The sequence below is a fragment of the Anser cygnoides genome, chromosome 3 (genome assembly GCF_040182565.1).
Source record: "Anser cygnoides isolate HZ-2024a breed goose chromosome 3, Taihu_goose_T2T_genome, whole genome shotgun sequence".
In the NCBI taxonomy this organism is placed as follows: Eukaryota; Metazoa; Chordata; class Aves; order Anseriformes; family Anatidae; genus Anser; species Anser cygnoides.
Genome location: NC_089875.1, coordinates 120,329,972 through 120,356,933, shown reverse-complemented (window position 1 = coordinate 120,356,933; position 26,962 = coordinate 120,329,972). Strand labels below are relative to the sequence as shown.

General features: G+C 38.8%; 1 protein-coding gene and 1 long non-coding RNA gene across 8 annotated transcripts in view; one reads left to right on the top strand and one right to left on the bottom strand.

Moving 5' to 3' along the window:
- MSRA (methionine sulfoxide reductase A) overlaps positions 1–26,962 on the top strand; it is a 274,249-nt gene that overhangs the window by 166,766 nt on the left and 80,521 nt on the right. For all 7 annotated transcript variants that reach the window (XM_066995100.1, XM_066995097.1, XM_066995098.1 and 4 more), the window contains one exon: positions 15,293–15,399. In XM_066995100.1, the coding sequence (XP_066851201.1) occupies positions 15,293–15,399 (107 nt within the window). The remainder of the gene's footprint in view (positions 1–15,292; positions 15,400–26,962) is intronic.
- Positions 9,318–12,729, bottom strand: LOC106038183 (uncharacterized). Its single transcript, XR_001208444.3, has 3 exons — positions 12,669–12,729; positions 10,656–11,050; positions 9,318–9,451 (listed from the first exon to the last, which is right to left on the bottom strand). It is a non-coding gene; the product is annotated as an uncharacterized lncRNA (long non-coding RNA).

The following is a 26,962-nucleotide window of genomic DNA, read 5'->3' as shown; positions in this document are numbered from 1 at the left end:
AAAGAAAAGACATAAAAAGGATGTAGAGCCTAAAATACTGGCCTGGTGCTGTGAATAAACACATTCAACTCATTGAGATATCACACTTGATGCCTCATAGTGGGGTTGACAATCCAACCACTGGCGAGCCAGGATGAGATTCAGTAGCTGGAAATTGAAGTTTCAGAGTTTCGGCATGATAAAATAGTTTTGCAGCTAGCGGTGTAATTAAGCATTGGAGTCTTTTTCTATCACCATCATTCTGAGGCTTTAAGATGAGGTCATTTATCATCTCACAAAAGGTGTTTGATTCAGTTCACGAGAAGAAATTCTGTGTCTGTGTATGAAGCATGATGGCCTGTACTGGGATCTGTTGATTTATGCACCTCCCTGATCAACCCCTTCCTTTACACTTGTGTCAGAACAATTTGCCTGCACCATCCTTGAAGCTCTCGCAGCTCTGCTTTAAGACTGTCCATCATGCTTCAGGGCCTTTGTGGTTTGCTTCTAGGGATCAGGAGGGAAGTTTTACTCCATCTTATCATTGGTTGGTTTTTGGTCTTTTTTTTTTTTCTTTTGTTCTTTTCTTCTTTAGATTGTCAGGGATTAGCCATAACCAGATGCTGGCATCTTAGTAATGGGCTGCTTGTTTTGAAGTAGCACAGAGAATCCTATTTCTAGGTAATTGGTCCATGTGTCTTGCTCACATGCTGGGATTCATCCTCATTGCCAGAGCTGGGAGCTAACAACCAGGACTATAACAACCAGCAGCATGAGGAATGGATTTCTGCTGCAATGATTTGGGAAACTACCATTCTCTGTCATTTTTGTAGTCTTGGCTTTGACAGCATATGGTTAGTCTGTGCCTGTGGCACACATGCAGTAGGTTGGTCTCTAGAGGACTTCAGTGCTTTGCATTGATTGAAGTACTTGTGCTGGACTTAATGGTATGTGGGCGAGGTGTAGTAGTTGTTACACATAGGTCAGACCAGATGAGCTGGTAATTCCTTCTGGCTTTAAATAAAGTAATATGATGAGATTATATCTTTGTATTCACTTTGAATCCTCCCATAACTGAGGTTCTAAATAGTTCCAGTCCGTGCTTTCAGAAGAAGGTTGGATGCTGGCAGATGTATGATTCACTTCTTGATTTCTGGCAACTAGGGAAACATCACCTAATTAGCCTGGGCACAAAGCCACACTAATGTGGCTGTATTCCTTCTGGGATGTAAGCTAATATCTCCACATGACACTGTGCTGTGTAGATACCCAAGTCATTCACAGCTACCTCAGGCATCTACGTGGCACTGCACTGCGTGGTCTAAACATGGCTAAGCCTTTATCTAAGCTTGGTTCTGTAGAATTTCAACATGGTTCTTCAGTAATAACTTGGAAAAAGTGAGAACATCACTTTCTGCATGGAGATGTTGGCCGTCACTAAAGCTTTTGTGTCCTCCAGACTTGGCTGATGTGGACAGATTGCTTTACCTATGCATGTTTATGGTTACTTAATGCTAAATTCTGTTCAAGGCCTTTGTAAAGTTCTTTACATCTGTATGGCCTTTCTTCATTTGAGAAAGATAAACCACAAGGTCCCAATTTCAAGTTTCTTTGTTCTATAAGATAGGGATGGTATGCTTATATATGTTTTTCAAGTTTGCACAGTTAGCAGTAGGAGATAGGTAAGGTGGAACTGTTTCTTCACCTTGATTTATACCTACTCCCTGCTTGTATCTTGCTATGGGAAATGTGGTTTTATGTAAAGATACTGAAAGTGAAAATTATCTCCCTGACCTAAGATATTTTATTCTTTCCTTAAATTCAGCTGTGTGCAAAGTCTTACTTAGCCAGCCTAACATGAATGCAGCTCAGTCTGTCAAAGAGAAGGTGTTTACTAAGCAGTTAAATTAGGGAGATTTCTTATTCATGAAATTCAGCACACTCTTTAGATGAATCCAATGTCTCATACAGCCAGCAAATATTGGACTTTTTGAGAATAGTGCTCACTCAAAAGTATAAAAGCTTTGTCTGTGGCACTGCCTTATCTTTCCCCCAGAAGTCAGGTTAATGCCATCTAAGCCCTCCTACCCCCTGCAGAGACAATGGACTTGTCTAATTGTTATAATGTCATTAAACATAAAATATGGAAATATTCATATGTGTTGTTTCAGATTCTGTTGCAATTAAAGACCTTTCAAATATCAATCTAGGTGGTACCAAGTTGCTAAAGAGTGCAGACTGGCAGTCCATTCATTATTGTAGGCGCATATTAATATTCAAAAGTTCCTGCTTTCCAAACAGTTGGACCTCCTGCCTTCAAAATGAGGCTGACATCTCACTGGGATTCAAAGTTTCTCTGGGAGGCAGCCTGGCTCTTGTTTCATGAAGCTCTCGAGTCTGAGTATTATACAGAAGTCTACTGAAAAGCAGGAACCTTTGATCAAGTCAAACAGTCTATGAGTTGAAAGAGATTCTCCCAGATGAGCATCTCCTAAGTGTGGGGCCCTGATAAAGTCCTCCTTGACTATTAATTTAGGCTGTATTTTATAATTCATTACATTTGGGATACTGAAAAAGCAACAAACAAACCCCTGACTTCTGCCAAGTGACATATGGTTGTCATCTCTGTTCAGCCTCTAATGCACAGACCAGAATTCCTTCTCTCCTAGGAATAATCTTATCTATAAGAGGATTGCTCTGTGTAGCTCTAGAAGTGCTTGAGGTGGTTGCTTCTTTGTGACCGATACTAAAAAAAGGAATGAAAGTGGTGTGCTGAAAATACTGCGAAAGAATCTTATGGCTATTCGCTTTGTGCATCATGTATCTTTGTAAAGTTTACAGAGGCATAGGGCAGAATCTGTATTGCCCTGTTTTTGCACTAAAAGGGCCATTCTCAGAGTCTTCGAGATTTGTAAGATATAAGATTGTCTCCTTCAAACTGCATCCTTATGGTTCTGCTGCGTGTCTAGAGGGATGTGGACTTTCAGGCCATCAGTTTGTCTGCATTGTGCCTCAGCCTATGGTTTCGTGATTGCTTTAAGCCAATCCTTGTCTTAGCTGATGGGAGAAAGAGCAATTTTCTTCCGTCTCCTTGACCTGTCTGTAGGATGCCACCTCTTTCTTTGTGTGGACACTGGCAGTCACAAAGTTCTCGGATCAAGCTGAAAGCTGACCCTGCACGAACTGCAGTGTAGCTTTCAGCCAGGACTCGCATTGCCAGGAGCAGGGGCTGCTGGTGGGACGGCCCTTCTGGCACTAGCACTGTCCGGCGGCATGTGAGCCAGTTGGGGAACCCAACCACCTTGCTCATGTTCAGGGAAGAAGATGTCATATTTTTTCTGATCAGAAAGTTTGGCCACTCTGTGGGGAGTCTATTTCTCCAAGCCTTTGGAAAAATCTATCTGATACCAGAGGAGTCAGTCATGGTGCAAATGTGATTCCCGTTAAGTGTCCTATTGTTCATAATTACCCTGATCCTGTGTGAGGTTGAAGTCCTACATGTGTCAGAGATTTCAGCCCTATCCAAAGCAGCTTTAAAGATTCGTTGCTGCTTGCAATAGCTGAACGTGTCTTTTTAGCAGAACACAAAGCAAATACTATTTCCTTCTCTTTGAAACATGTTTGGGGCAAAAGCAAAATCCACTCACATCCTTAGCTCTCTCCTGTCTTGAATATAAGCCAAAACTGATGCTCGTTTTGGTAGTTCTGCTCCCTGTCTTTATCAAGCATACTCAGTCCTTCCCACCCACAAAAAATAACAGCTACACCTACAGTTCTTTGGGGTGAGCCTCTTTATACACAGGTTGTATCCTTTCTCATTGCTGCTTCTGGCTTTTTGGTTATAATTCTGATATAGCAGAAGGAGCTGAGGGGAAGGCAGGACTCCATACCTTTGGCAGTGGGGTGAAGAGCAAAGATATTCATGGCCACTACGGCCGAGGAGATTATGAAAAATTGCTTTTAGCCATATTGATTCTTTGAGTATGGGCACGCAGAAAACCAAAGTTACTAGTAAGTAATCTCATTTGTCCTTTCCATCATGAAGTCCTTATCTTGCCTGTGTTTGTACAGGAAATGTAAGCAGAACTGGTATTTTTCCAGCAGTTGAGGACCATCTGTACTACAACAAACTCATCACCCGCCAGATTCATTCAGAACACCTCTTAGTCCATATGTCTTGTGTATCCACGATAAAGAAGAGATGTATGAGCTGTTTCTCCTCCCTGTGACCTTCCAAATAGTTTGGCATTTAGCCTTAGTGCTGATACATGAATTCTCCAGATTAATATCTGGTTTTCATTGTGCTGACCCATTTTAGTTGCAGAGGGTATATTTATTTCTCACCAGTTCTGAAGGACTGTACTTTTTTTAGACATTGCATAAGGAATCTATCATCTGCAAATAATTAAAATTAGACACTAGAAATGACATTGTATTGCTAATGAGCAGATGTGTCTACTTATACCAGTGGAAGAACAGCTGTACACATAAAAAATGCTATAGCGACCCTAAACCAGCATTATGCATTCTGCTACAGGCCTGTAACTTCATTTAGAGATTAAAGGGAAAAAATAATCTCTCCATGTAAAATATAACCTTTTTTTTTTTTTTTACATTTCTGTGAGTCTCTTCCTTTTATAATTTGAAAGAAATTTGCAAGTCTCAGATTAAAGCACAAAACACCTTTGTCTTGTATTTCAAATGTTATTGAGACCTAATAGTTTCTGCATTATTGCAAGGTGTAACAAAAATACAGTAGAAATACAAATCTATTGCCACCAGACATATTAAATATATTCAAAATAGGATTACAGACCCCTGAGGGAGCCATTCCTGGTCCCATACTCTTCAATATTTTCATTAATGACGTGGAGGCTATAGTGGAGAGGATACTAATTAAATCTGCGGTAAAGATAATGCTAGAAGGCTCTTGGAGGAAACAAATAAAACACGGCTCTGTGTTGATAAATTAAAAAAGCCATGGAAATTGATATACTGAGATAAAAACAGATAAATGTATATTGGTTCATGCAGAAGTGAATACTCAATAGTAATACGCACTCTATGAATTGTTTGATAGAAGAGTCCTGTATTACCTTCACATCCTTCTAACTCCTGCTGTTAGCAATGAAGTTTCAATGGTGCTACACAGTAGACTGGTTCCTAACAATCTCACCAGCAACCAATTTAGTGGACCCTTGCCCATAATCAGTTCCTAAATACCTGTGGTCTATACTTTTTGCAAAGTAGTGAAGATACTCTTTGCCGTTGGTGCTTAACCACCACTGCATTTTTTGGATGCAATATCCTTTATTCCGTGATCTGAAATACCTAATGTTACATTGCTCCCATTCTTTGCCCTTTCTCTAGAACTGAATATGCATTAAAAATAAATACTTTTTACTTGGCGGTTTTGCATCCCCAGGAATTTCAGCTGTCATGACCTTATTTGCATATTAGACTCTTTTTATACATACAAATTAGAATGGACTTTTTCTGACCTAAATTTCCAGTTAAGGAGCTGTTGTTTTTCCATGTCGTGGTGAAAAGCTGAGATTTGACTTTGCGTCTTTTGCAATGAAGGGGAGTCTTAGCCAGTGCAGCGGTTGCTGAGATGGCTGAATAGTTTGCATTACGAAGTGAGTGTTGCTGAATGAATTCTGGCTCAAGGGCAAAATTCTTTCCGGGCTCTGATTCCTTCTTCATTTTAAACCACTTCTAGCTTATTTATTTCATATATGGCAAAGATGTGTTATTTAGTTCTCCAGAAATACTGGAAACTAACTTTACCTTTCAGTTTTGCTAAGGTCGGGACAATGGTGACTTGATGATGAGAAAAGCCATGGCATCTGTCTTTTATTCCACTGAAGATGACACTGTGCCTGTTATGCTGCAGTAAACATGCACCTACCACTCACCTGAAGGGATTCCTTTTGTTCATAATTTCCGTACTGCTAAGAACAATTGGAAAATGCTTTTATTCTGCTACAATCTTCCTTGGGGTCACTTCTGTATTATTTGTCAATTATAGTATAGCTATGGTTGTAGTAGATGAAAGGAAGAAGAGGAAGGGAAGAGGAAGGGGATCTTCATTTTAGTGCAGCTTTGTTCATTTGTTCGTGAAGTTCTGAATGAAAATCCAGACTTCTCAATGCTTGGCTGTCATCAGTAGCTTTCAAATATCCATGAAATCAAAGGGTATGTGGTGTGAATAACAGCAGCTAGATTTGCATGAGCATTTACACAATTAGAAAAGAGCAACATAAGAAGGTCTTTTTCTGCAGAATTTTGTGATGGACTGTTCCAATCTTTATACTAGGAAAGCAATACAGAAAGTTTAAACAAAATAGTACCAAACATTATTTTCTTCTTCAAATAACCCACTAGTGAATTTACTGTACATGGGTCTAGAAATCTGAGGCACTGAAGCATGACATCATTAATCATAGTTTATGGTGATTATTAGTAGGCTTTTAATCTTTGTTTTCATGTATAATTAGGTACAGGAGGTCAAAGCTGACTCTCTTCTAAACAACAATATTTTCAGTGAATGACTGTTTTTCTCTGCCTGCAATTTTCTCTTGCATATTTATAAGAGCATACTTGTCTGTGTTTTGAGAGAGCAGTGTCCCATGAGTTTATCTGCTGATAAAAGCAAATGACAACACTGTTACTTTTATTATCTCTAATTATTTTTATTACTATCGCAATAACACCTGGTGGATCGTAGTAGGTTTAGATTCATACTGCTAACACATGCCAAAATTTAGGCATGACATTAGTGAGTAACAGATAAATGAAGAGAAAGGAGAAGGCACATAAAGAAAACAATAAGAAATCTGTGTGATTCCATAGCTGAGCTCTTTATAGTGTATGATCAGAATTTCTGCGTTTTTTAATTATGTTTTCTCACATGATCAGTAGTTGTCTAGCTTTTTGTAAGCACTGCAACAGAGCTAATCTCTGAAGAAGAGACACAATGAGGGCTCGACACCAATGCCTAACGAGAAACATATATTGCCACATTGGATTCTGTGTGGACTTTGCGTATCTTCCTACTGTGCTTTAGGAAGTGTGGGGCTCCCATATGCTGTGTGTCTCGTCCTCCAGTCTCTTACAGGTATCTGTCCTCTATGCATTTATTCAGTGTTGTATACTATCAGTATCTTAGATCAGATTTCTCCGACCACCATAGACGTGTCAGGTGAGATAAAGCTTGAGGTAAAGCCACCTAAATGTAGATGTTTCCATAGGCACGGAGTGTCTCATCTTCCATGAGAGTCAGTGGAAGTCTGGTCAACACAGCTGACTCACCCCAAATTAGGCATCTGTGTTTGGGCAGCTTTTGGTTGCCTAAACCTGCAAGCTTAATTCCAGCTGTATCAGTTGCATTCAGTACTGTTAAAAGATACTACTTTCACTTCTGTCCCAAGTTCATCCAAGTCTAAAAACTTGTCAAAAACTAATCGTTTAACTTTTGATTAAAGTTAAGCAAAAAAATAATAAAAAAAATCCCCTACAGTAAAATTGATGCCATTAAGGATGACTCATGTACATATTCACCATTCCATTTGCCTGTTCTATCCACTAGTGGTAAAGATGTATTTTCAATTAATAATTAGAGATGGATTAAAATTCCCATCTTCCAGTAGCATTTAATACTTTGTGACATTCATAAAAAAATAATTTATGGTTTTATGTGGGCTCAGGTAGATCATGCATTTCATTCAAAGTTCAAAGAGCATTCCAAAATGCATTTAAGCAATGTTCTGTCTGAATTAATAAATAAGCATATAGGGAACTCTTCTTTCAAAGTCTTCTTTCTAATTGCGTAAAATACTTGGACTGTCTTGAGAAGCAATTTGATGCATTTTATAACTATAGAATAATAATGCTAATAACAAGTGAAGAGAATTGGTTAAAGATAGAGCCTCAGTGGATATACTACCATTATTTCGCTTTTGTTGTTCTAGTGTGTTGGCCATCTGTTGTGGGAGCAGACAAGATTTCTTGTTGCAGCAAATTTGTAGCAACAATTCATCCCATTCCCACAAAATGTCATTAATAAAAAGTGATGGAGTGTGTTCTCCTGTGTGTCCATCAGTACTCTGGGGTGTGTTATGGCATTAATGAATCTGATGTCTGAAAAAAATCTCTTTACTTCAAGAGCTTCTGGTATTTCATCGAGTGAGTGTTGTATTGACTGTCATCAACAACTCTTATTAACACTAGTGTTGGCAATGTGAAGTAATTATTTTGTGATGTCTTTGCCCTTGGTGATACTCAAAACTGAAGAGGACAAGGCCAGCCTCCTCTAGCTGACACTTCTTTGGGCAGAGGGGTTGGACTAGAGACCTCCACAGGTTCCTTCCAACATCTGCAAATCTGTGATTCTGTTTTACCTTCCAAGCTACACCAGAGAACTGTGTAATCTTGTGGTTTGATGGAGATTAAAGACAAAAAAGTACTTTTCATCGGACATTTTTGTAGCTGAAGTAAATTTTTAAAAACGTTGTTTTAGCCATGATGTTCTAAGAACATATGCAAGTCAGAAATTTTAGGGAAAGCTGGTACTTTGTCTTGATTCCAAGGCAAAAGGGGAAGAACAAAACTGTAGTACTTCTTGGCACTGAAAACCTTCAGTATTGAAAGCTTTGTAAACCTTGTTTTCTATTGATAGGATGAGTTTCCTTTAATATGTACAAACTCATTATTGTATTGTGACCTTCTGAAGAAATGCTTTTATATTTCATTTATCCTTCCTGCACCCCAGCACCTTGAAAATCATCAAGAACTCTCAATCCACAGCACTGTAACTAACACTTTTTCTATTAACATTTTTCTCCGTTAATCATATGCTATAAAGAGTTTTACTTTCCCTTGGCAACTTTTAAACTGTATGGATGTAATCATTACAGTGAGTGATGACATCAAGCCAGGGTGACATGGTGCAATTGATTTTTACTAAATAATTATATGATGAGCTGAAGGAAGGAGTTTTATTAGTCTTAACTCAGCAAGCATTGATTGGGGAAAAGAAAATGACCAATCAGTACATCAGGTTTCTGTGGGTATAAGAAAATAAGTGACAGCTGCAGAAAAGTCTATAAATCACAGAAAAAAATTATGATAAAAATAAGAGCTATGAACTGCCCTTTAAAATTTCACTGGGTGGCACAGAAGAGAGTAACAGACTTTAGTCATTTATCTCCATTATACTTGGGATCCTTTGAGAATAGCAAGGTTGACGAATGATGCCATTACATTTTTTTATTATTTTTAAATGGAGAGAAGATAAGAAGTGTTGTATAAGTATTGCTTTCAAGTCTTTAGAGGGTTGAGTCTTCAGAAGAAATTCCTGATTTAGCCAAAGAAATAAATAAAGTATATTTTGCGTCAGCCTTCTGTAGGAAATATATTCAGAAATCACTCTTTGGGAAGAATCTTCTCGTATGCAATGAATTCTCCATTTCTAAAGAAAATAATAATAATAATAATAAAGTATTGTTCTGGGAAATACGTGCTTTTATTAATGCTTTGGATTTACCTATTACTTATTGACCTTAAGATACCCTGAAGTTAGATAGGAAGGACAATGACCTACCTAAACAGCAGCACAATAAAAACTCAAAGTTAGCATAACAGCAGGATAGTTGCTTTAAAGGAGCAATTCTTTGGCCCCAACCAAGAAGACACAGTAGCTTTCACAAAGAATAGAAACTATGAAGGAAAAAGCACCGAGTAGCTGCATCAAGACAGGGAATTTTTCAGTTGTTCTGATCATTCGAGTCAAAGAAGAACTAGCATTTGCTACTTTGATACCAACAAGATCCAGAACAAAGTCATTCCTACGGAGGTGCTTCAGTTGATATCAAAGTGTTGGTAAGAGGGCTTTCTAGAGCCATTTATTTCATATTATCTGTTATTTATATTATCTCTATTTTATTATCTATATTTTGGCAGATAATAATTTCTCCAGTGGCAGTCTGTTTGCGTGTTTGCATTACGCGGCACTCTCAACCTGGGAGTTGTTCCTTTTGCAGAAACTGTGATAGCATCACAACTCCCTGTCCTTTCCACCTACCATCCATTTTGTGGCCACGAATTTCTGTTTCTCCTAGTTATCACATGAGACAGAGCAAGCGCTTGGCTCTTGAGGGCATTTTTTGATTAATTGGTGTTCTAATCTCTGCTGGCAGAGTGAGGAAATTTTATGGTCTCCAGAGTGGTCCAGGCTGCGCAGCACTGAGTTGCTTCGGTCAACCATAGTGAAATTCCCAAATATGATCCATCTCCAAGACCTAAACACACTTAGAGCTCCAAATGCCCTCATCTACACTGGTTCTCTAGAGACAAGAGCTTACAAGGACTGGCCAGTGCTCACACAGGCACTGTGCTTTGGGCTGACGCTCTTTGGCACCACACAGCCTTATCCAAAACCACATATTTTTCTACCTATCTATCTATTTTATCCTCTGATTTTCTATCAGTTCTGAAATCAGGCTATCTAAACGTCCTTATGACGGGAGATTTTTGAAGTTATCTTCAGCATGACAGCTGATTTTCTCTGCCTCAGGTATCAACACCAAGTGCCAGCCTTTTGACTCCAGGGTGTGTTTGTTCCTGTTACTGACAGGTGCGTTCCTGATCATCAGGTCAGAGAGACAGATACTTACATTTTCTGCCAGTTATTGTCTTGCAACCTTTGGCATTTCTAAAGTACAGCCAGATGAAACAGGGTGATCTTGCCAACCCCAGGCTGGCCATGGGGGTTCTGGTTTCAGTCTCTTGTAGAATCCAACACAGGGCTCAAGGACGTTCTTCTGTTCTCGGTCTTCTTACAGCAGATAAAAATCAGGTAAATCACCTAGGCTTTGGCTTCCTCTGCCTCATGGCAAGGACGTTGGGTAGCCCTTGAAACACTGCCTGGTTATCTCTAGTTAAAGAGATTCTGATCAGCACTAGGAACAAGTCCTCCGGGTGGGCTTTTGTGACCAAGTGGCCCAGGTAGGATGGGACATGTAAGATGACTTTACGCTTTCAGGCCCCTGGAAGCTTTTCCTTAAATAACCTGTTGAAGAGAAATGGGCTTGAGATCAACATATCTAATGGTTACAGCTGTGGATGAAGGGTTTTTTAGTGTTTCATTCTCTCATTGCAGTTTCTGAAAGAGTGGGTGAAGATCTTTCTTCCTGTCAGAGGCCTTATCTCCCAGTGTAATACATTTTGTTAATATCTTTAAGAAGCAATCTGGTTATCAACTCAGCCTAGAATGAAAGTTGAGGAAGGTCAGGCCCTACTGACACATCTACCCATATATTAAATGCTTGAAGGAAAAGAGTATCGACTATAAATTCCATCCCTAAACCGGCAGATTTTGCAAACAGAGTGACTTTTAGATATCTTGCAGAACAGTTGGAGGCAGTCAGCATTGCCCTGCGTGGAAGATCCTGCTGCTCTGAAGGTGTTCAGCTGATGTTCTGTAGGAATATTCCTTCTTCCAGTAATGAAGATTTAGACAAACCTGATGCACTGTTTTGATTTGGAATTAAAACAAAATTATATGTGTCTCTTGAAAGTGGAATCTGATACAGGTGAAAAGAAATAAATTTCTTCAAGAAGGCAAGTATTTCATTCTGATAAAACTCTTTGTAGAGAATTTTTGCAGGAAGTTAGATACTGAAATGCATCCAAGGTCATTCAAAGTCCTTCGAAATCTTGATGCTTTTATAATGTCTGTTTACAGTTTGCAGTAGATGTCAATTTTGAAGGTGTCAGTTTTGTTTATTTACCTGGGAACTTGAACATAGGGTGAATAACTTGAAGCCGATGGAGATTATTTGTGTTTTCAGTTGTATTATTAAAAACTTTGAACAAATGTTGTGACTTCAGTGGAACCATTTTGGTACACGATAGATAAGAAGTCAACTCGTCTCAGCATAGAACGTTTTCAGAATCTAATGTGTACCCAGTTTAGCTAGAATCAATGGCAGCAAAGTTGACAATCCCTGACAAGAATGTTTTTTGATATAGCAGTACACAATATCTTCCAATACCTTTAGCATCCGTACTAAATTAATTAGTCATATTTTCTCGTTCTTATCTGAAGCCTAATGTGTATAACTGTGGTATTATTTTAACACAGAGGGACAGAATAATAATAATTAAAAAAAAATCAGACAAAGTAAGAATGACATTCCAGAAAAGGAAAGAAAGCTAATTACAGATGACACTGTGGAATTTTTAGATAGCCAAGCAGAGATCATTTTTGATTTAGTTGACTTTCTTTGAGACAAAGATGAGATTGTTAAGCTCACTCATCCTACCACTGTTGTTTTGTAAATTGAATTTCCTGTCTTGTTTGCTACTCATTGAGTTAGTGAATCTCAACAAGTATGAGTTGCCAGAGGGTTTTACAAAATCAGTGATGGACCCTTGAGAAGTAAGTTTGCACATATGAAGTACATTATAAATAACAGCAGTAACAGTGGTAACTTGATTATGTCTATACACATGGAATTTATTTTATTTTAGTATTTTGTAGTCTGTGTGTCTTAGACAATGCATTAGCTACTTACTGTGGGAGATTTAGGTACAAATTGATTTAAGGAACAAGTGAAAATAAATGACATTTTAGCCTAGCTGATTGATCACAGTTAGGCTACACTTTTGGGTAATTCTTACACTACCTGTTCAGTCTTTTTCGTAGCTATTGGATGGTGTAACATTGCAGCCAACACTTCATTGCTAGGAGGGGCCATTATTATTGCACCATCTGACCTCATCCTTAACTCTATGATTTAATCACTGAGCTCATAAAGCTATAGTATACTTTGGGGAAAATGTATAGCCTTAATGTAATGCCCTCACAAGAAAGGGATGTAGATCTTGGTACATTGTTACGGTGATGAATGCTCTTCGCTGTTTCAGTGTCACCTATTTCCCATCTGGATTTTGTGTACTTTGGCTTTTAATTGCCCTACCTAGTTATGCAATTTTGGCAAGACTCAAGAGCTTTCTTTTCAATAAATTAATTAAGCTGACTGCTTCCTATTGCTATGTAATGGTGGCACATGCATATATTAAATGTTTGCCTTCAGCATGCACAGGAACTCATGCTAAAATATACTCTGGAAATGCTTGCATTTCTGGCATTTAATATAGGAATCATCCATTTATAGAGATTTTTGTAATCTGCTCCCCAGTCAGTTGTTAAGTAGTTTGTTAAGCAATAAATAGATTTGTAGAATGCTAATGCTTAAGCACAAACATCAATCAGCATTAACATATCCTGGCAAAACTAATGCTTTACTGTCCTGTATTCATTTTATGCCTAACTGTTCAGTAGCACTGACTTGTTCAGAAGTCTCTACTACCCTAAAATAACTTGCAAAGTAATGAGCAAAATATTGTCTGCCTTGCAGCCCATACTATTAAGTATTGATGAAGAAAGTAGTTGTTGTTCTTACATATAGTAATGTAACATTTTGGTGTTTAAAATGTAACCCAAATAATGTGAAAATTCCATAATATTTTTCAGAATCACATTCAGTCATAAATATTTCAGCCAGGTTTCATTTGATATTGTACTGTCCTTTAAACCAATTTTCTGTTTCCTTTGAAAGTACAAAAGGGATAAAAATTATCATATTTTAATAAGCAGTATTATGTTGATAGCATCTTTTCCTTCCCCCTGGTATCACAGGCTCTTTCTCCACCCTCTGCCCTTTGCTAGGGGGTACTGGGACCTACAGCTTTCTTCTATTTTGTCTCCGTAGTCCTGACAGTTGATGCTAGTCTTCAGTGGGATTTCTGTAGCACAGTGATGGTTGGAAGACTCATCCTGATGATTTCCATTTTGCCTTGGGTTGTAGACATTTGGGAGGAATCAATTGCTTTGAGTCTACTTCAGAAATATTACGTCACCCAAGGTATTTTACTCACCCACGTTCACAGAAAATGTCAGACAAACTCAAAAATAAATACATTTTAGTACAGCAAAGCAAAAAGTTATTTTTCCAAATGAAAAATTGGAAGTAAAGTTATGAAAGGCTGAAACTGAAAAACTGCAATTCCAGATTAGTCTTAGTGTTAAAGCTCCTCTCTAAGGCTTTATGGAATGAACCGCAGCAGAACTGGCTTCCAGTATTGCTGCCCGAGGGAATGGGAATGGGTAGCGATGCCAGGCAGCGTTGCCTTTGGGCAGCGTGGCTCCCTACAACTGCACCAAGCCAAAGCATATCTGGGCTGTCCACCGAAGGGAATAGCAGCCTTCCCTCTACTTCGGCCCATTATTTTGTACTTTTGAAGGTAGAATCTAGCTTTGAATTTGGAAATACATACATAAGCAACTTCATACTAGTCTTTTGGAAGGAGTACATACATCGGCAATAAAGGGGCTAATCCTTGTACCAATATAATTCATTTATGGTACGGTTTCTAGGAGTTACTGAGTATGTACAACTAGGGTTTTGTTTTCATAATGTTAGATGTAAAAAGTATTAATATATTCCTGACATCGATATTATCACATGTAAGTTACAAATAGAATTTAGTGGAGTATGTACGTCTTTGTTTTCTACTTCTGCCAGACTCTGAGAAAGTGTGTAAGGGTTGCTATTACTAAGCATTACTCACTGTAAAAAGGTACAAAAACAGCCATACTTTCTCTAAACCTTCTTAGCACGTTTCTCTGTCTGAGTCCTTTTTGGAGCTCAGACTCCATAAGAGTCATTTCTTCTCGCCGTAAGTAGTGGTGCTGATGGTAGGAATTAATAACTTCGTTCCTGCCTTAATTCAGCAGTACATGCATACCAGTCTTTTAGCAGGAGCATTGTTTGTGAATAGAGGAGAATGGCTAGTTATCTCCATGGGTATTTTGAACCTTTCTGTCGTTAAGGTGTAACCCTCCAGCACAAGAAAATTTTTAAGCAGTTGGTAAAATCAAAGTTTTTTTAATAGCATTTGCATGGTTCAAAATAAGTATTTTAAGAGTACCTTGATTACAGTAACTGCAGCTTGATTATTTAAGGTTTTACATCTGTGACTACTGTGTGATTTACCAAAATGTAAAATGTTCACATCTTATTTGCATGTCATTTAAAAAGAGATATTAGAGTTGAGTATCTTAAGGACTATTCAACCAAAGAAAGGCTTGGACTTCATAAACATACACAATGAATATGCACATAAGAGATTGTATTAACCCAGGTGTAAGGAAAGTCCTAAATTTAAGCCCACCAAATTTATGCATTGCAACCCAGTCTGCCTGGAGCATGATCCTCATGGTGTGGTCTATTTTCTCTCTCTCCAGGAATGCGACAAGGTAATGACTTTGGCACACAGTATCGCTCGGCCATCTACACATTTTCTCAGGAACAGATGGAAGCTGCCTTGAAATCTAAGGAAGAATATCAAAAGGTAATGCTGGGCAGGGTGTGGAATTGCTTCACGTATGAGTGGAGGTCAAAGAAGTTGCCAATAAGCACAACATCACTTTCTTTGCTATGTGCTTTCTCTGTGTTGCTGTTGGAGCTCCTCATCCAAATATTGAAATTGGATCATACTTGCTTTAAATTCTAGTTTTTCTGAAAAGGTTAGTGTGAACATGTGTGAATAGTTTTGATAAATTTATGCAAAAAGAAAATACCTTGTTATTTGTGCAGTGATAGATTTAATCTCTTTTAGAGATTTTTTCATGTGGGTGCACCAGAGTAAAAGTCAGTGATCTTAAAGCTACCGAAGTGAATCTAGGCCCCATATTCTGAAGGGTGTAGCCAAAGTCTGAGACCCGAGCTCTTGAACTTTGGGGGAAAGTCCTGATCAATCTGTGAACTTGGGAAGTCAGCATCACTCACCTGCTGATTATAAGTTGCTTATACTCCATAAATTCCTTTGTTTAAATGTAGCAGTCAGTGACTTAACAAGACCATTTGTTTTGATGCTAGGATTTGTGCGAGAGAAGATTGACTTTTTCCTTTCAATATGCAGTCCTATTTTTCTCTGGATATGGATTCTGTCTCTGCTATGTAAGCTATTATAGACCTGGCTTTAACTAGAGGCAGAGAGGTAGACGTGTCTTATAGTGTTGTTGCATTGTAATTACTGTCTGATCTGCCTTGTGGTCTTGCAATGCAACATACAGATTCTACAGTAGAAACAGAAATTCTTGTAGCTTACTTGAAATAATCTACTCACCTTGGGCATTAATGCAATAGGTAAAGTAACTGTTAGGTGGTACTAAGACTATATGAGCTTTCATGCATTCACTTGTCCTATGACTCCATTAAAGTGTTATTATGTTGGAGAACCAGGGATTTGGTGAATATCTGATGTCAAAAATAAAAAGCTGTGTTTTGATAAGGGTGTATCAATCAGAAGTGTGTACCAGGTATGCAAAGGAAGTGCACGTAGTAAACTCTTGTGCAGCAGCTTGGTTTTTGTAAGTGCATGTGTGGCATCAGTGGGCTGATCTAGGTGTGCACTGGTGGGACTGGTTTGTACATCCAGTGGTTTGTACATGCATATCACAATATATGTAAGTTAAGTATTCAGTGGCATGTATGTTTTCTTCTGAGTAACTGAACACAGACATAAGTCAGTCTTGCAGGTGCACATCTTTGTTAACAGCGGTTTCTGAAGACTTGGTATTCGTATTTGTCATGCAGAACTTCTTTCTACTCATTATTTACCTTAGATCCATTGCTTTTCCAAATTATTTTTAGTTGCCTTTCATTAACATCTGCAGACCAGTATCACACTATAAATCTTACAGCTTTCAGTTTGCTTTCCCAACTCTATTATTCTCAGCTGTTATTTGTCATTAAATTAATACTGACTTGAAAGCAAAATTGCAATGCAGGAGATTGCAATACGATATTACAGAAATTTCCATCATCAAATAGATTTTCTTAATGGCACAATTTAGAATTTACCTACTTTGAAGTCTATCACCATTTGAAAAGTGTGTATAATCAGTGCATTTATATAATTAGGCACAACTCTGTAAGTGATCACATGCATAGTTTCTTTTTTGCACTAAAGTAGGAGGAAGGAAGGGACTGTGTTGCCAGCTAAGGAACCACAGCAAATATGTACTGGAATTCCTAGAGGAAATACAGTTTCCAGTATTATCAACAGCAGTATCTACAGTATTATCTACCGTGGTATTGCAGTAGCAGTAAAATGTTTGTGTTGGAAAGACACTGAGCAAACTGTATGTTCAGGAATCCCTTTTCATATTAAATATTTTGCATTACATTATTTTAAGGAAATGCAATTCTCTTATTATTGTGGTAATATAAAATAAATACCAAGTTCTTGCAGGAATATATACATTTATTTGCACCTGATAATGACAAATAAAAACACGTGGGGATGGCATAAAACTTGGTTTTTCCTTCATAGTCGGTGGTGAATACCTCAAATGGGGGAAGGACTAGCAGATATTAAAAGTACAATAATGTAAATACATATGAATGACTTTATGGTTTTCTGGTACAGCAAATGAATAAAAGCAAAGGTAGTTTATTTGTTGCTGACTGAATAATCGAGCATGTGCTCTTAGAGCTGAGAACCTGGAAGAGAATGAAGAGTGGCCTCCAAATAGAACACTACGGTTTTGCTAGATTTTTTTTTTTTTTCATAAAGCCAGGTATGATTGTTAATGTGAAGGAAACAGTTCTGTTCACTGAGGGTAGAAACCATCCAGCTCCAAGGTTTATGTCATGAATGTCTGCCTCTTTTGCAGACTAGCCTGAAGTGCCAGCTCCTCTCTGGAAGCTGGACAGCTGTGTTCAGCCCTGCCTACATTTAGCAAGTGGTATGGGCGGAGAGGAGCAGATGTGCAGAACAAAACAGTTTGTGCTGAGGTCCCAAACTACCCTCTGTGCATTTCAAGAAGGTTTGCATTTCGCTACATGTAGTTTGGTCCCCAGAACTGCGTGCCATTAGCAGGTCGAAGCCAGTGGTGCGTTTCTGGTTTAGCTCCATCTAAAGGAATTGGGTTCATCCATCCCAAGACCGCTCCGTGATGTGAACCAAAGCGTGGTAAGTGGTGATGATCGGGAGATTTATTACAAAAGCACACTTCTGCTCCAAACTGAAACTCTAATGTAGCTTACACACTTGGGGTAGTGCTATGCCTGAGTGGTGAAATACTGCAGTAAGTGCACCACGTCCCCAGCTCCTACCAGCCTACCAGTGAGAATCGTAATGAGCATCGAGCCCGAGTATCCTGCAGGGTTACATCTATTTTAAGTTGTGAAACTTGTTGCTGATTCAGGCAGCTGTTTTAACAGCTGAGAAATGGCAATGCAGCAATGAATATGCATTGAACCATGGGTTTTTAGCTGTCAGTGAAGCTGAATGCATACAGTCAGAGTCAGCTAGTGCTAATATATATTATAATACAGTACTGCGGCTGATAAATTGTAGCACAATGTATGCATAATCAGAAAAACATAAAATGAGAGCCAGAGCTTGGTGAAAGTGCTGTGAATGAACTGTTCCATCAGTTTTGCCTGAAGCTGATGTTTTTTAATACAGTTGAACCTGAGGTTACTCGATTTTCAAGACAGTTGCTTGCTTGGATTTGGTTTTCATATGAATTATCTGGGCAATAATCCAAATAGTAAAATTAGGGAAGGAAGAAATTTTGTATTTTTTTTTTCCTGAATCACAGGCCCGCATTTGTTTTGTAAGGCTGCTAAACCATGCAAGGCAGAGGTTTCAGGTTCCAAGAATATACTGAGTCCCCCCTGCCACAGTTGGCTTAAGGTAGCACCCCAAAAACACCTCCATCTCTGTGTCCTCATGTAGGACAGAACTGAGTGAACACTGCACAGAGAGAAAAAGGCAAGTCTAATAGTATGTTACAGAAGAAGATCCTCCCACAGAGCAACTAAAGGGCCTCCCTGTGAATGATTATGAATTAAATCCTGAGCTCTTGACAGAGGTGCTGGGTGATGGGAGCAGTGATAAGGTCCTGATTTGTTGCAGCCAAGAGAAGTTGGTGGGGAGAACTGCTCTCATTTGCTGTTATAGCTGTAACCTCGACAGACTTATAAGGGCTCAAAGAGACAGTAGAATAGAAATGTTGAGGTTTTATGAAAATGAAAACATTAAATTCGTGGCCTTTACTGAAGCCCGGAGAACTGCCTTTTTTTTTTTTTTTTTTTTTTTTTTACTGAACTTATAGGAAATATGGATAAGTAAAGAGGTAATTTCGTTTGTTTGTTTCTTTGCTTAGAGGTGGATGGAACTTTGCTAGAAGTAATATAATGCATTGTTTTTAGTATTTGGACTGTAAAGGTATGATTTTGGAAAGTTTCTCTGCTGGAGTAGGTTATGATACTGATAGAAGTCCTCTCTGAAATCTAAACCAGTTGGTCAACAGATTGAGAGAACAAATGAAGTAAAACAATAACTGTACCAAAGCCAGAGTTAGAAAAACATAAGAAAGAAGCAATGCTAATTATTTGCTTTGGAGCCTGCAAATGTGCTTAAGAAGTGTGAAAAGCACTGTAACTAGAGGTGAAGATATTTAATTAAATTAATATATACAAATATATACATATATTTATGTATACATTATATTAATATATACAAATATATACAAATATACACAAAACAATGTAAGCATAAAAGATCCAGACAACTGAAAGCAACCCATTGGCTAGGGTTGGAGTATAAAACCCAATCAGCTAGGCTGGGGAATATTCTCCATGTGGAAATGTTGGGACTCATAAAGCCACAGATGGGGAGATCCCGAAGGTCTATGTATGATGGTGCTCACACCGCAATTTTTGTCTTCAACCTTAGCAGCTAAGTTTTGCTGAAGGTCTGAAGAAGATGCTCAGTTAAATGACTGAAACTCTCTTGTTCAGAATCATTTTGTTTTTTCATTTCATCAAAGGGCATTTTCAGTTAATCTAACAAATGACTTGTCAGGCTGAACATGAATTTGACCAAACACCTAAAATTTATTGTTAAATCAAGCAATGAAAGGTTTTATATGATGGAATAAATTCCCAATTGGTGTCAATCCGCAAGATCTAATTTAGATGTACCATGGATTAGTTTTACTCTTATGTAGCTGAGGAAGGAACCCTTCAACCGATAACTTCAGATCCTGTTTGGTTTCACCAATGTACACATTGGAGCATCTGAATGTTGTTTGGTTTTGTGTGTCTGTGTGTGGAGGGTGTTTGTACTTCTGCTGGTCTTGTTGTTTTGTTTGTTTTGTTGGTGGTGGTTGGTTGTTAGTTTTGTTCTGCAGTGTTTTTACAGTGACGTGCTTTATTTTTTAAATTGTATTTATTTATTTATTTATTTATTTATTTAATTTGTGGGAGGGAGTCTGAATTTGTTTTGTTTTGCAATTTTTTAATTTTCAAAGCCCAGAATACTTAAAACATAGTAAATCATAGATGACCATGGGAAGAATGTGGATGAATATTATTTTACACAGACGTTGACTACAGGGCTGAAGTTCACTTGCAATGGTCCACCATTCAGCATTGTCTACAGTCATAAGGTATTCCTCTTGCTCCTGAACTTGCTCACAGGAGGTCTGGGATGGCACTGAACTTACACTGAGGTTGGCTTTGGTAGTTTGCATGAAGCTTCTCTGCAGTGGGATAGTCAGGTCCCGTGCCTTAGCCAAGAGGGGAAAACTAACTGCTGGCCGGAGGCTGAAGCTCCCCCAGTGCCTTGTGAAGTAGCGGTGCTTGCATAAGCAGTATTGCCCTCCTCTGGATGGACTCAACTTCCAGCTTCCCCGAGTTCACATTTACCCAAAATGAAGCGTGTGCTCAGCCATGGAACACGTTCCCAGGGCCTGGTTCAGTTGCTCACATCCAACAGCGTTGGAGATGTCCTAGTGTAGTCCAGCCAGCCTCCAGCTGCCACCCTATAACACACAAATACCCCTTAGGGGCTTTATCATATCTGCCAGTTCTGTGTAGGTATCTGAGACACCCCGCAGCACCTCAAATAGTGCTAAATGCTTACATTTAGGTAGCTGATTTTAAACGTAACCCGATCTCTCGTGACTATAATGGAAGCTCATATATCTAACTCAGATGTGGACCTGGCCAGGTATAAAACAGGGTGTGATGGATGGATGCATGCTGCAGAATAAGAGAAACATTAGGTTAGCATGGCCAGCAGAGGAGGCAGCAGTCTCTGCAGCTCAGCAGCCTAACAGATCTCCTGGACCTTTCATTATCTGGCGGTGGGATGATGTGGGAACAAACCACCAAAGTCCTCAGCTGCAAAAAAAAAAAAATGGCTGGTGTTAGCTATGCTAGAAAAGAGGACAGATTAAAAATCTGGAGTTTCTTAGCCAACACAGTGAGCTTTGGAGCAGCAATCTGCAAAGAAACAAAAAGTGTAGCTGTCGAGGCAAGGAAAGGCTATTTACAGGTCTGCAGGATCGAGCAGTTCTGAGTCTTAAGTTTTGGTTGCATGAGGGAATGCCTCATGGAGTGAATTTACAACATTCAGCTGTGGTTTTATATAGCGAGCTAGGTGAATTTAGAACACGCTTTCACTGGGAGACAGTTTTTCACACGCTTTTTTTTGGCTGGGAGAAGTTAAATAGGTCTTTTAAAAAGTAGATTGTTGTTAATAAAGCCGCACAATAGACTCAATAAAAAAAATAACACCTGCTTATTCCTCTTCAAATTATGTCTATTTCAGAGCTTTACGTATCGAATTATCTTTGCTCCACTCTGAAGTGAATAGTAGCTACTTGATTCCTGATTGATGGTGGTAGTTCTTATGAAAATAAGCAAACCTGATCTGATAAGCTAAGCCATTATTTATTTTGTAATCACTCATCTGTGCTACAGAGATACCCTTTTTATGTTCATCCCTCTCAGAGAAAGCCGCATTCAGCTATGGATGAGGAGGTTTTGTGTGAACAGTTGCTAACTCTTTTCACATTGCCTTAAACTGCAGAAAATTTGACTTCTGTATCACGCCAAGAAAATGTTGTCACCGTGCAGCAGGAAAATAGTCCAAGACCAATACACGCTTTTGATTGCATTTCTTGATCACCACCATGATGACTTTATTTTGAAACAATGAAATGTATAGGACATATGTGTCCCTATTAAACCACAAAGGAGCAGCCCTGAAAGCACAGGATGGAGTTTTGGACACCTCCCCAAACTCACTGAGGCAGAGAAGTGCCACCAACCTCTGCCGAGTGCAGCATGTTCTCAATTGCATACTATTTCTGTTCTCTGGGACGTGGCGACAGCACATGTTCCTTGCTTTTACTGATGCTGCACAAGGCACAAGATTGTTTTAGCTTTCCCTTCTGCATATATGCTGCTCATTTGATCAAAGGCCGGGCATTTCACTTAGCCCTTTGACTGTTGTGAATGCAGTTAATCATGGATTCGAAGTTAGACCTATGAACAACATTATTAAACCATACTTTCTATTTTATAGTCATTTTTTTCCAGCTTGGAGGTCATGGGGTTTGTTGTCCTCTGAACATGAAGCCAGTGCTTCAAGCTAACACTTATATTGGGCATTTAAACTAACATTAGAAATTGCCCTACAATAAACCAATGTAAATATCAAATAGATCTGAATCCAAGAGTGCTTTCTAAATGAAATATTTCCTGCTTTGCATTGCTTGCTCTGTTCAGTTTGTCACTAATGTAAAAACATCCTAAAAATGTCTAGGCATTGAGTTTTCATATGCTTAGGCAGATGAATTCTCAATTTTCAGAGCAAGCCTGCATGCTGAGCCAGAAGATGAAGGTTTAACGGGCTCAGCTGATTTGCCCACAGGAGCCTGGTGCCATAGGAAATGTCCTACCCTATCTGACGTGGCCTCCAGCTGCCACTCCAGATTCCGCACAGATCTCCCATACAGAGCTCATACTGGTCATACTGGTGGTAAGGCAACGTAGTAAGGCCTGTAGTGATACCAGCACACTGAAGCTAAATACCTTTACATCAGCCTATCAATGTGTTCCCGCATAGCTCGGTGGCATCAGGAATCATTCTGAAGGGCTTCTAGTTCAGGCTTTTGAATTTCTTGATCTTGATTATGCATCTGTTAGAGCACTCTAAAAGTTTCACAAGCGTATTAAATGTCAGGAGCATAATTTTAATAATGGTATTAATAATGATGGGTTAAGTGTACACGGTGCTTTACAAGGAACAAGATGCAGTTCGTTCTCTTAAGGAAGCTCTTATGGAGCTTAGTTTAACTAAGAGCTTAGTTATGTGGAGGAGATGATAAAATAGTATAGAGGAAGGTCGAGGCAAAGGAAAGAAAGGGTTAAAAACTGGTTTTATGATTAGCTCTTGCTGTTCCGTGTTAGACCTTCTTATCTTTGGATTGAATGTAGCCCTTGAAACTTGACTTAAACACATTTTCCAGGAAACAAAACCTGATAAATAGCCTTGAGAATGCAGTGTCTTAAATCTGCTCTGACTTGTGAATCCTTCCGTGTCCAGGTGAGCGATGAGACTTGTAGTGGGACGTCTTGCATTGATCTGGAGAAGGTCCAGTGACTTGGCCTGGTGCAGAGTTTCCATACAAATTTAAAAAATGAAACAAAAAGCGTTTCTTTTTAAATGGCACATGCATTTTTAATGAATGTAGTGAAGACTGGCAGCATTACTTCTGCTATCCAAGCAGCTTGCTTATCCTTAGTGCGAAGCTGTGTGATTCAAAGAGTACTTTGGCTATTCAAACCTCAAGTTTTCTCAGGGACAAAAAGGTGCCCAAGCCAGGATTAATTCAGTTAAGAATTCAAGGAAGCACTCATGGAAGATTTTTCTACTCTTTACCCAACTCTAAAATAAAAAACCAAAAAATTTTCTGAAACGTTTCTTTTTTCAAATGAGATATAAGAACAGAATGGCACTTCAAAAAGTTCCCAGCTCCACAAAACTCACACATAGAAAGGGCAGATACAGAACATTTATAAAATATTCTGCTTAGATACCTGGACATGGACATAGGAGTGTCTGTTTAAGCACTCAGGTTCCAGCAGTTTTATAACTGGATGTGCTACAGCATGTATCAACAATTGTCATACCCTGATGAGGTTGCTTTCTAACTGATGTTAACGTCTGCTTAAGCATCTCTCAAGATTTCCTCGCAGGACCAAATGCAAATCAGCTGCACAGCTGCAAATCCAGAGCAACACCATCAGAATCAATGGAATTACTTTGGATTTCCAGTAATGCAATTGAGATAAAAATCTGGCCCGGGAGTTTCTTTCATTTCAGCATTTTTGTTCCCCAATGAATTGTTGGAGGATTCTGTGTATTATTTGCTGTTTGAAGTATGCCACTCAGTCAAATATAGCTCTCAGCTTTTGGGAAAACAAGTCAATACTTCCTGGAAAGAAAAATCAGAGTATGCTTTAACAAGCAACATTGTCATGTCAGTTTTGATCTTGTGATCTTTTTGCATCAAGATCTTTTTTTCCTTTAATAACTTCCGCAGATCGCTTGTAGACTAATCTCTTTTTCTTTTAGATCCAGGATGTCTACTGATTTCAGAGCTAGAGTGCAGAAAAAGGACAGGATGGTGCTGCCCATCAACCACATTATTAATCTTGTGCTGGAGCTTTATGGGCTTGCAGACATTACAACCAACCCAGCTAGGAAAATCCAGGAGATCTCTTTTTGTGTTCCTGTATATCCATCATTCCCAAGAAAGCAGGGAGTTATGACAGATACCACCATATTTTCTCAGTGGTGTATCAATGGGCTTATGCCTGTGTTATAAATCATTATTTGTACACAGATATATAGGAATATACAGAGATATTTTGTTAAGAACTGCTGTAAAACACAAAGAAGAAAACACGCCGGGCAGATGCTGCTATCACCAAACATTTGGGTATGTCTCAGGATGTAGAAGGGTTTGCATGAATTCAGTCCCATTTTACACAGATTGGAGTTCAGGAATCTCTGCTTCTATCATTTTGAGTGATGTCAGGCAGTGCTGGTGTAGCTAGTGCTTTTGTCATCTTATACCGCAGGGCTCACAAACCTAACTGGGGAGGTTCCAGCTCGAAGGATGTCTGCATTCACACTGCGCAGCGCTGACAAGCGAGGTCTGTCAAAGCCCACATTATAGGTCTCCATCGAGCTGATTGAGAAAAATCAGTTCTCCCATCTTTTTCTCTTTATTTTCCCATTGTGTGTTTGTTTTAGCCTTTTACGTGCTGTTTTGTTTCTTTCCTGCATTGTTTGCTTGCTCCTTTTTCTTTCCCAGATCTTCTGGCATTCAACCCTGTCCCACACCCCTCCCTTCCTAGTCCCACATTTTCCCCAGGCTTCAGATCTTGCACTGTCTTCCTCAGGGCTATGTTTTTGAAAAACAATCTCTTGTCTTTAACCTTACAGGCAAGAAATCATGGATATTTTGTAGCTGACCTTTATTATATTCCTGTTAGCCACAGGGACTAAATCTAAGCACCCAACATATCACGGTGGACAAAATGTTTTTGTTCCCTCTTCGTGCTGCCTAAAGTGTCCTAAGATACCTCCTCTGCACTACTCCTCTGTGTGTGCTCTGCAGAAAGTGACCTCAGAGACTCAGAAATCATCCTCAGTGACACAGTGCTCCCAGTCCCCGGGACTTTTTGTTCTGTAGTTTTGGTCCTGACCTTTCCCCAAGCAACCAGCTTCCCATGGCTTATTGAGGTTAATATATTTCCGTTCCAGAAGCTCTTTCTCCTTTGCTTTAGTTATTTTTAGGTGACTCAGTTAAATCACAACTTTTTCCTTTTTTAAAGGAACTGTATTTAAGGTGTTCATAGAAGAAAACTTCCTTTATACAGAAAAGCACTTTGTAAGCTAGAGGGAAAGACATAATGAAGACCCACAGCCAGAAGCTTAAACTAGGAGAAAGCAGATATTTGTAACAGCAGACGACTGACAGTGAAAACTATGGATCTGCCATCTCTTCAGGACAATAGTTAGTATTCTTCTACCACGTATTTTTTATCATGAGATGTGGGTAGTCGGAAGTGTAGCTTTACACACCAATGTGCTTCTATCAGTGACTTTCACCAAAAAGATTTTTTCTAATTTAGTTTTGAACTTTCTTAAAGTTTGCATCTTTTAAAGTCAGCTTTCAATTTTCTGTGTAAAAAAGGACGCCAGAACTGGATACAATACCCCAGAATGAACATAACCAATGACACAAATGCCAAATTAAATCCCTGGGCACAGTTGTTTATGCATACTTGTTTCTGTAGATGTGGCCCTCATTCTTTGTTCCTAGATGAAGAATTTGGGATTTAACTGTGTTAAAATGATCTCATCTGTGCTGCTTGAGTTCCCCGGGATTGTCAGCGCTTGCTGTAGCTGACTTCCATATGATCTTCCAATTTTACAACACTAATTTTGTGCTTATTTCTAAGGCTCAGGTAAAGCTCAATCACACTGCGCTTCATAACGATTGCTGCTGAAGTCATCTTACTTCACTCATCATTTCCTGTATGGATACCATGTAGCACTTTTTTTTGTTTGTTTGTTTGTTTTTGTTAATTAAAATGCTTATATGGTACTAAATCAACCACAAAACATTAACTGTATTATACCTACAAATTTTCCTTTAGCAGCTGAACTCATAATACCATCAAAGAAAGACGTTGGGTTTGTTTGACCTATTTTCTACAAAAACATGTTGATTGGCACTAATTATATTCCTTACCATTTGAATGCTGCTCCTTTTTTTGTTGTTTGTTTTTGTTTTTAACCAAGTACAAATTGGCACTGTGTTGCCTGCGTTGTCTTGTCCCTTTTGAAGTGCTGCAGGAAACTGGTTCTCATTCTCTCTTTTATAATATTCAGTACTAAACAGCCACTGATTGTGTGCAAAGCACTTTTTGTTTTCTTTTTTTTTCTTTTTTTTTTCTAAAAGTTGACAAATTAAACAACTTTGGGTTTATCAGCTAGTTCTGCATGCTGAGGATGCCTAGCGGCAAAC